Source organism: Polistes canadensis, unplaced genomic scaffold, assembly GCF_001313835.1.
Source record: "Polistes canadensis isolate GaletaPanama2010 unplaced genomic scaffold, ASM131383v1 scaffold_92, whole genome shotgun sequence".
Lineage (NCBI taxonomy): Eukaryota > Metazoa > Arthropoda > Insecta > Hymenoptera > Vespidae > Polistes > Polistes canadensis.
Window position 1 is genome coordinate 298357 of NW_014569639.1, and position 11178 is coordinate 309534.

Below are 11178 nucleotides of genomic sequence, written 5' to 3' on the forward strand. Positions count from 1 at the left end.
ATGTAAGAAAAAGGTATGAAAAAAGAATCGGGGAAATCTAATTGGAAATAGAAAAGGAAATAAGAAAATAAAGAAGAAGAGGAAGAAGAAGAAAGGGGTAGTTTATCTATTACTCAAATACCAAACCACAAAGGTCCTCTTTTCTCTTTTCTTTTTCTTTCTCTTCTTCGTTTTTGTTCAGTGTCGTATTCTCTTTGTCAAGACGACGACGACGACGACGACGATTCCTTGGCGTATTTCAATTGGCGCAAAACTATCATCATCATCATCATCCCACCGGCAAAAAAATTTTCTGATCCTTGTGTGTTCGTATCGCCGTTAAAAAAACGTGAAATAAGGGGGCCGATCTGGGAAGAAGGAGGAAGAGGAACAAAATAAAAATAGGTCAGCCGATTAGAAAGAATAGGTTTGTGTGGTGGTGATGATGGTGGTGGTGGTGTGTGTTGTGTTTTTCCCCGGATTCTTCCAGTTTCTTACAATAGATAGATAGGAGGACACGATTCTATCTCAAACGTAGATGAGAAGCTATTTCGATCGGTCCTCTCTTTTGATTTTCTTCCTCTCATCTATTCGAAATAAAGAAAAGAGTATGACACAACTCTAACATTGATTAATTATTCTTTTTACTTAATCTTCAAATAATACGTCCAATTCGCGATTAAATTAACTGTTTTAAATACTAAACGATTAAAATCGTTTGATCAATAATTAACATATTTTTTTTTATTAATAATTTAAATAATAACTTGACAAAGCATCTAATCTATCTTTTTCCACTTGTTATTGTAAAATGCAATAAATAAAATATATATATTTACCAAATGATAATAATTGTTATTTATCAGTACAATAATATTTTAAACTAATATATATTGTTTTATTCATTTTCTTGACTATGTCGAATTAACCAAATGAGTGACACGCATATTAACGTGAGAACCGCACGAATGTATAGAGAACAATAGGATCCGTTGCAATTACACGTGCCAAATGTATATACACTGAAGAAGACAAATGGATTTTAATTCGATATACCGAGGGAGAATTCAAGATATTCTCAGACTAATTTCTCCCTGGATGCAACGACAAATGGGGGAGTGAGAATAGTCCGACATAGTATTCCGTTTACGTGAAGAACCTGGTCCTGGCGAGTCAAAGACAAAACACCCTCGATGTAATTTCTAAAACAATGATTTCTAAGAAAAATATCTTAACGAACCTTTACAATTAGCTTCGTTAAATTTGTTATACAATCTTACTGTTGACTTATATAGCCTTGAATAAAAATTAACAGAATATAATTAAAAAAATTCAATCGTTAATTCTCTTTAATATATTAAAACAATAATTATTTTATTATATATGAGATTATTATTAACGCCATTTCGATAAATTAATGATACACATTTGTGACCAATAATAATCGTAATCCTATACCATTAAATATTATATTATAATCGTTAATTGCTTTTGTTTCAATTTCGTTTGATTGTTAATTCTTTCGGTTCAAAGAACGTATATATATATATATACATTATACTACGTTACACTTTTATTACACGATATAAACATTAAAAAGTAACATTTCGAGAAATAAATTATTCTAAATATTATTTGAAATTAAAAAAAAACAACAATACAATTTAATATCAAAAGTTACGAGTACGCGGTGATCTCTCACATATTTAAGCATAAATCTTCCTTAATAATTTTCCAAAAAATTATATTTCTTAAATTAAATATTATTTTTATTAATTTAATAATTTATTATATATATATATATATATATATTTCAAGAGTAGTATCCCCAAATAAAAAACAAAAAAAGAAACGCCTCGCACGTATAAACGATTGTATTCCGAGATCAACGTTAAAATTAAATAAAAATGTAAATGTTGAAAAAACTGCATCCATTACTACTACTACTACTACCAATTTAGTATTTTAAAATAGGTTCGACTCGAACTTGAACGAAACGGTCAATATTCATGATGATGATGATGATGATGATGAAGATAATACAACGATACGAAATAATATTGTTGATGAGGGGGCGGGGAAAGGGGGGAAGGGGGAAGAAGGGAAAGAAGAAGAGAGTAACGGAACCACATAGTTGCCTGTTTATCGAAAGATCGATTCACGAGCATCGAAACGCAGAAACGTTTATAATAAGAATCTCGATATCAGACTTATCAATTGCTATAGCCAGGATACTATACACTATTGGGTCAGCTGAACGAGCCGTAGGGGATTCGATGAGATGGAAAAGTATCCGGTGAGACCCTCCATGCGATTTCACATATGATTGGATCGCAATATCCCAGCATACAATGCAGCTATTGCTGCTCGATCGTTTACGAGAAAAGTAACATCGATAAGACCAATCATTTTTATTCCATAGATCTATCTATCACGAAATCATAACTCCTTCCCTATATTTTATTTCCTACTCATGCCCATTTTTTATTTTTGAAGGAAAGAATTTTAATGAATTCCTATATGTACATATACATTTTCGTAATTCTCATTTGTATATATGGTGTTATTATATTTTTTGTTTCTTGTTAATTTCATTGAAAAATCGTAATATTTAAATAATACGTTAAATAGATACAAATAATCGTATTTGTGTTCGAACGTTAGTATAAATTTCCGCCAAGTAGAGTATTTTCTTTCGTAAACGTTTGTTGTAATACATTCTAAATGCTTCGAAAAGTTAGATCGACTTTGTTGTATAATTATAACAATCCAATTGTTACGCGTTAAGTAAAAGTTCAATAATAAGTAGTTATAATAAAATAACGTTAATTAAAGATCCCATTACATCGTTTCATTTAAATTTGTAGACTAATTTTGTTTTAAATGCAACGATCGCAGCAAGTATGACAAGAGCAAACAAAATAAAGGAGAGTAGAGTGAAGAGAGAGAAAGAGAAAGAGAGAGAGTCCCTAATAGTAAAGTTTTAACTTTAAATAGAATTTCATTACAAGTTCATCGCGAAATAGCAAATGCTTTTGCAAGTAATATCGGTTGCAGCATAAAGTTTCTGAACGATGCTTGTTGCCGTATTAGACCGAGCACGTTTTCTTCTTCTTCTTCTTCTCTTTCCTATTTACTCTTGAACGATTAGTCACCTTTTCAAGTGCAAGAAAAAAAAAGTTTTGTTACCAATCGACGATGATGCTGTAAAACACGAGAAAACATTTTGCAGTCACTTCGTTCGAACAAGGAGAAAAGCAACAGAGACGGAAAGAAGTTTCTTTAACCGATAATAATTATGTAAATATCCCCCACCTCCCCACCACCACCTTCACCACCATCATTAGTACCAGCAGCAGCACCAGTACTAGTACGATGACGTGCTGGTCTAGTCAATTTCAATATTTTAATAAGGGAACGTAATTACGGAAAGAAATGAGGTCGTTCAAAACATATTCTTCCTTCTTCCATGAAATAAGAAGAACTATATTACTACTCTCAGTTGTTGGATCTCTCGAAAGTTGGGCGTGTCCCAGCTGGAATGATACTAAGCAAGGATTTTCTTCTATCGTGCCAAGATACGAATGGTGAAATTATTTAGAAATGCATTGACTCTGCTGCCACCGCCGTCATATATTTCTCGGAGGAATATATCACTCATATCTCGTATTATTCTGATCGATATCAAAAAACAAATATTCTAAAACTCTTATTCGTATACACATTTCTTCTTCTCGTTCTAACTGATAGCAATCTGATCTTATTGTTAGATCGTTTATTTGTTTTTTTTTTTTTTTTTATAAAAATCTTCTTAAGTAATTTTATATATTATACGATTATTATTTATATAATAGAAGAAAAAAAAACGCAAAAGAGAAAAAGATAATTCTTTAAATTTTTAGCAACAAATCTCTACGCGGGTACTCGGGAATTTATTAAAAAACACGGTGTTTAACGTAGATCTCGCGTACGATTAATTAAAAACAATCGGTTGATAATTTTTAATTAAATTTCTATCATCAGATGATATTACTTTTACTCAATCGAACTTTCTATATAACAATTACATTTATAAATATTTCATTTATATATACACTCTCGAATACCAAATATTGACTAATCATTTTAATTCAATAATAAAAAAACAATGTAAATTTTTTTATTAAAAACCTTTTACGAGATACAAAATGCAAGTGTAAGTAAATTGTCGAATAAAGCGTTAAATCCCAATCAATTCGTTTCTTGTATTGCGCGAAACAAATCAAAAATAACGTTTCCTTTTTTTTGACGAAAGAACTAAAAGAGAAAAATTAAAAAAAAAAAAAAAAAAAAAGAAGAAAAAAACACGAGTAAAAAGTACCATCAAAGCTCAGCCACCACCCACCCACCAATAACCACCACCACTGCCGCCGGGGTGTGTTGTTTATTTCTTTTTGGTACTATTGATTATTTCTTTTTTTTTTTTTTTCTATTTCTTTTTTTATTAAATCCTATTCATCGAATTTCTATCGAGCCTATCACGTTCGATGCCAATAGCTAGCTATTAAATTTGACTTGCGTACACGTGACTGAAGCGTAATCGATCGTTCCAATAACCAACGAGACACGTGCACTTCTCTCATCCTCTTCCCCCCTTCCCCTTTCCCCCTCCTTATACTCCTCCTTTCCCCTTTTCCTCCTCCTCTTCCGTCTACTTCTTCCCATCGTCGTCGTCATCATCATCATTATCATCATCATCATCATCATCAACCATCGGAGAGCTCGCACGATATCGCGTCTGTTTTTGACAGGAAAACTAAACTTTGCAAAGAACTTTCTAGTTTAAGACATCTGATAATGAAACTACTCCTTCCACTATCGTGCAAGTTTACATTAGACATCTGCATTATATTCGTTTAAAATGTTTCCGTAGTTTCTTAATCCCCAATTAATGGGGGAGGGGGAGAGAGGGGTCAACGAACCTTAAATACAAACGATTGATAGAATATATAGTACAATAATACGAATACCAAGAATGTACTATTTTGTTATCATAAAGAAAGGAAGAACAAAAAAAGAAAAAGGAAAAAGGATTGGACATAAATGTCATGCAAAGTTCAGTCGTTGGTTTAAACCGAAAGAAAAGAAAAAACTTTTGCAAATAATTTACAAACTAAATAAAAACAAAAAAAAAAAAGAAGAAAAAATAATTCAAAAAGAGTGAAAGACGGAAGAAGAGACACCCAAATTGCAAAATTCCGGAGAAAATAAATGGGGTTAGTAGACGGATAGACGAAACTTTTCTTTTTTTTTTTCTTTTTTGCGTGAGTTTTTCGAACAACGAAATGCACCGAGAAAATATCAAGCCGGTTTGCTGCTGTTACTGCTGCTGCCTAATAGAGACAACTTTTCAACTATTAAACTCAAACTCTCGCTAAACAAAGAGAGAAAGAATAAAATGAGAGGAAACGAGAGAGAAGATTATCAGTTGCTTGGATAGTTACAGATTCATGAGCGACAATAAGGATATTAAGCTATGACGGGGATATAATTGGCACTCGCCGTACTTGTTTCAATTACTAAAACGATCCCAGTATTCTCGGAAGAAGGTAGACAATACGAACCGGAATGCGACAATAGAGACGACCCTTTTGCTAAAAGTGAAGAGAAAAGAACGGGGGTGGGGGTGGGAAGAGAGAGAGAGAGAGAGAGAGAGAGACGGATCCAAGTTATCTGGTATCTTCTTCAAATGGAGTTTCAAAAATATCCATCCTTCCATTCACTATAATGGGGGCAATTCGTTGATTTAGAACAATGTAAGGACTTGAAGAAAATAACTTACGAAAGTATATAAAGAAATCTTAATCGACCCCTACTGATCTTTTATTCTCTTTAATTATTTTTTCAATTAATTTTCATACGTATAAATATATATATATATATATATGTATGTGTGTGTGTATATTATAAGAAAAAATATCATGCATACAATATGTCATATAAAAGGGGAAAAAAATAATCATTCATAATATAATTCGCGTATACATTTCAGATGAAAATAATCTAAACGAACTAGTGGGTGGGTGGAAGGTGGAAACAAAGTTTCTAAGTTATAACCAATTTCAAAGAAAGAGATAATATGATCCTATCAAACGAGGATAGAAAACAACTTCGTAAACCAATATACATATATATTGCACATGTACATAATATACTCATGGCCTCATTTTTAATCTGACAAATCTTAAAGATCAATTATTCTCACGAGTGTGTGCACACGACACGAGTTTTACATCGAGATAGTTTATAGGAAACGCGAGATCGACGAAATCTTAAAGCTGGTTTGCCAACGGGTGCTTGCACTTTTTTCCCCAGTTAAATATCTTACTTCTTTCTTTTTTTTTTTTTTTTTTTTTTTTTTACTTTATTTCCTATCCCTTTCTTACTTTATACTGAAATGTTTAGGCCAGCAGATGAAGAAAACAGGCCGGCTTGGCAAAAATCGGAATCCAAAGTCAGCGATTTGTCGCGTGGTCGAACAACTTTTTTCCTAGAAGAGCAAAGAAATATAAAAAAAAAAGAAATTGACTGATCGCTAGCATGATAGAGGTATTCTGTCGAAATGTAAGAGCCATTGTAACACCCACAGATAACTTTTACGAGTTTATTGCTTTCTTTCTATCGATAGATAGACACAGACAACCATACTCGATGAAAGATGGGTCGAGACCCTTCTTCTTGAGATATTCGATTGACGTTGCTTGCAGTGTCTGTCCTATCCCCCTCACCTCCTCTTCCTCGAAATATTCCAAGGATTTTTTTTCTGTTTTATCCTCACCCTTCAATTTTATTCGCAATATTATACGTTTATCGAGAAATTTCTGTTAAGAGAAAGAAAGGGAAGAATTTATTTTATTTTTCGTTGTTTTTTTACTTATCATCTTGTTACCTGCAATTACTATTCGAAGAGCTTTTTTTTAAATATATAGATATAATGAAAACTAAACCATGTTTGCAATTTATCTCCATACATCTAATATTCTTTAATATTATTCAACATACCAATATGTAATAAAATAATATATAAAATTAAACATTATAATTCATTTTATATTTATATCCTTTTCAAATTCTACTTGATGTTTATCGATAGCTAATATTTTTTAATTTGCACACGTGTCTAAAGAAACGTAAATTGTTTTATATGATATAGGATGATAACGTAAGCGGATGTAATTGTACGAACGTTTTCAAATTAATTAACTTTCATCTCTGTGTGTGTGTTATTTAAATATCGATTATTCATAATGAGAAAAGAGAAAGAGAAAGAAAAACGGAGTAACAAAAAGCACGAAAAATTGTTTATATACGATTATCGACTTGAATAAAAGATGAGTAAGAGAAGTTCGACAAATAAAAAAAAAAGTTTGCCGGACGCACAAATTGATTTATAAATAATAATTAAACAAAAAAAGAAAGAAAGAAAATAAGAGAGAGAGAGAGAGAGAGAGAGAAAAGAGAATACATTATCGACAACATTCTCGAAAAAAAAAGAAAAGAAAAATAAATAAAAATCACACGTTATCGTTGCATACGAATCAACGAAATGTTTACATTCTTTCGTATAAATAGTTAACACGCATGCTTGGAAAAATCCGTTTGTGTAGAAGAATTCGATTATATTCTTTTTATTTGGAATATATTTATTTTACACGTTGCAGTAAAGTCTATAAAAGAGAAAAGAAAAAAAGAATTGAACGAAACCAATCGAAGCGTTCTGAACTTATATCTCTTTTTTATTTCTTTTCTTTTTATTTTTTATTTTTTAAGGTAACAAAAGTTTTATCGCAATTCAATATATATTATCGATTTATTATTATCTGAGGTAAGAAATATATACGAAAGACGAATAATAATTTACAACAAGATAGTATATTATATGCGTTCTATACTAGACGGTAGAGTATGGCACAATCATCGATAAATGCGACCCCAAAAGGAAGATGTTCACCTCGATGAAAACCGCATTAGGATCGCGTTGCATATCGGTGGTCATAATCGACAATTCGAAGTAAGTTTGTGGATGTTAAGCGAGAGCGAATGCAACACTTCTCTCTACCCGTACAAACTATAACGATGAGAATGAAAGAGAGAGAGAGAGAGAGAGAGAGAGAGAGAGAGAAAGCAAACTGCACGCGAGCGTACACAATGGGGCTTTTCTCTCTCGACACCTTGCAACACACACGTGCATATAAACGTGTACAATCATATGCACATACTAATATGCTTATATATGCACACAGTTTCTCATACTGACATACCACTCGTTGACAACACAACTACTACTATTCTACTACTACTATTACTATTATTACTATTCTACTCAACCAACTACTACATACAACAACATATTGTTCACGCCTGCCAACACGTTTCTTCGACAAAACAATTACGTTGATCAACGACAGGCGTTACCCGTGAAAACCCGGCTTTGTCCCTATTACTATGGCATGCAAGATGTATCGATAACATTGGACTGTTGATCCAGTGACGACGATTTCGCGAACAATTTCAATCTGGATACACATGCCAGCCATGCTGTGATTCCCTTTGTTTCTCGCGATTCTGATATATCCATAGAAGAATTTGTTGGAAAGCTACAATCGTTTTACGAAAGAGGAGGAACCCAATTATCGATCGTAGAAACGTCAAATGGAAAAACGCAGGTGATTCTATTTTTGAAAAGGATACGCAACGAGTCCTTCTCTCATCCCCCCCTAACCCCTCCACTCCTTCATTAATCCATGAAATAAAATCGATCCAATTATACTCGTTGAATCGTGCCTGTTATCTTTCCCTTCCCCTAACATTTTTCAATTCTTCATTATTTTGTATCATTTTTTTATTTGTTTTTTAATTTAATTTAAATGGATATCAATTTTTAGTTTAAATATAATAATAATAATAATTCTATATTTGAATGGTTCTTTTTGTTTTTCTCTCTCTTCTTTTTCTTTTTTTATCACAACTTATAATTGCGAGATGGCTTCGAACAATTCATACGGAACAATGAGCATATACGCAAAACACCAGTTGTTGTTGTTGTTTCGATCCGACGAAAATCCGCGAACGATTACTAGAATCGCAGAAGCAAAAGTTTTCGAGTGTGCTTTCACCGCGTTGAAAAGATTCTTGGGGTAGAGGGTTTTAATACCATATAGCTCTTTCTCCTCTCTTTCCCTCTCTTATTTTCTTTTTTTTTTTTTCGGCTATTTTATGAGGAAGAAAAGCACTTTGAAAGCTACGCGAAAGGTTCTCACAGAGTATATATATATATATACACCTATCTATCGCGAAAGTACTCGAGTTGTACCACATGTGCCCCAGCTCACATAGCTATGAAGAATGTTGCCAACAAAAAGTAAACCTACTCGAGAGGCAAGATATCTTCGATTCTTATTTTTCCTTTTTCTTTTTCTTTTCGAAGAAAATGTTTCAAGCCAGAGAGAGAGAGAAAGAGAGAGAGAGAGAAAGCGGAGAGAGAGAGAGAGGGGATAAGAACAAAAAAAAATCTCGTAATCTCGTTGAGGGAAAAAAAACAAGGCGGGGAGTGGGCGAAGGATCGAAGAGAAAACAAAAAGAAGAAGAAGAAAACGACGTCATAAATCGCAGCGAGTAAAAAAGAAGAAATAAAGGAAAAGAAAAACAAGGGGGTTTCTTTTTTCCTGGCTGTTGTTGTTGTGTGTACCTTCGTCGCCAGACGTCGAGGAGTTGTCCTCGGAGGTGTCGAATTCGGACTCAGACTCTGGGGACGAGAGTCCCGATTGTCTGCCGAGTCTCGAGCTGGGTCTTCCATATTCGCCGATTTCTCCAAAACCTCCACCCCCACCGCCACCCCATCCTCCTCCTCCTGCTCCGCCACCGCTTCCTCCTCCTCCTCCGCCTCCGCCTCCTCCAGCGAACCTGCACTCATCGAGCTGTCGTCTACCGGAGTCCCTTGCCTCGAGTCCAGGCAACCGTTTGGTGAAGTCCGTCGGCATGGCTGGCCGCTTTCTAAGAATGTCGTTTTTTACGGGAGCACGTTATGCGCTATCATCGGTGCAGAGAAATAGGAAACGGAAAGAGAACAAGAGAGAAAGAGAAAAAGAAAGATAGATAGAGACAGACAGACAAACAGAGAAATAAGGATACGTTTGATAAGAAATAAAAAAAAGGTTAAGGTCAGATCGTTAATCAACAGGTTGTGGACAAACGACACGCTACCGAACAGATAATCGGATATCTACGATTATAAAGTGATATCAAACTATTGGGGTGTAGGGGGCGAACTATCGATGGGGTTCGGGGCTAGATTGTAGGGGTAAAGGTTGTAGGTTTGTTGAGTAACATTGATAACGATAGCTATCGGTTACTATCGGATTGACTACTACCGGATCATCGATAACGGGTTCAGATTGACAAGTGCGACGAAGGGAGAGCGCATAAACGTACTCCCTAAAGTCACGGAGTTCGACTGGCTGTGTTGTTGTTGTTGTTGCAGTAGTAGTCTGGCGTTTTCCGGAAGAACCGGTGAACTCGCATCCGGTACCACGGACATTTCCCAGATCAACGTTGGCAGGAATCTTTGCCTCCTTGGCGGGTGATGCTGGCGGAGACGTTGGTGGCGATGGTGAGGGACTTCCCGTACGACCAGAACTGTAGCACACCGCTGCCTTCCGCAGAGTCTCTCTGCACAGCTCGGAAAACATGCTGCCGCTTCCCCCATGGCCGTGGCCCTCGCGGACCACCACCACTTTTTTATTTTTGTCTCCCCCTCTTCTTTTTCTTCTTCTTCTTTTCACCGGTTCTTCCTCTTCTTCCTCTTCCTCTTCACACCTTCCTCCACTACCCTTTTTCTCGTTCACACGACGATAACTTTCCACGCGAAACACGCACCACCGCCCCCGTCCCCGCCCACGCACCCGCCGCCACCTCCTCTTCCTCTTCCTCCTCGACACCGTCCGTTCCTCTTCTTTTACGATTTTCTCAACGACATCTTCTCTTCTACTCTCTTCTCCTCCTCTCCTATCGAACTCCCCCTGATACGTTCTCCTCCTCCCCCTCAAAAATAACCCTATGGTACATACACGTTATACGTCTTTCTCTCTCTCACATACACACACTCTCTCTCTCTCTCTCTCTCTCTCTCTCTCGTTAACGGATCGTCTTTCTCGAGTTAAC

General features: G+C 35.1%; 1 protein-coding gene across 21 annotated transcripts in view; it reads right to left on the reverse strand.

Moving 5' to 3' along the window:
• The window catches only part of LOC106787102 (MAP7 domain-containing protein 2), a 114600-nt gene that overhangs the window by 32670 nt on the left and 70752 nt on the right, over positions 1–11178 (reverse strand). For 2 of the 21 annotated variants that reach the window (XM_014749160.1, XM_014749158.1), the window contains exons 1-2: positions 10450–10918; positions 9707–10011 (exon numbers count right to left, since the gene is read on the reverse strand). The exons of 12 other annotated variants lie outside the window; for them this stretch is intronic. In XM_014749160.1, the coding sequence (XP_014604646.1) occupies positions 9707–10011; positions 10450–10706 (562 nt within the window). In that variant the 5' untranslated portion in view covers positions 10707–10918. Of the gene's footprint in view, positions 1–9706; positions 10012–10388; positions 10919–11178 lie in introns of those variants that run through there. 7 more of the 21 variants (XM_014749161.1, XM_014749159.1, XM_014749163.1 and 4 more) reach the window with 4 other exon arrangements.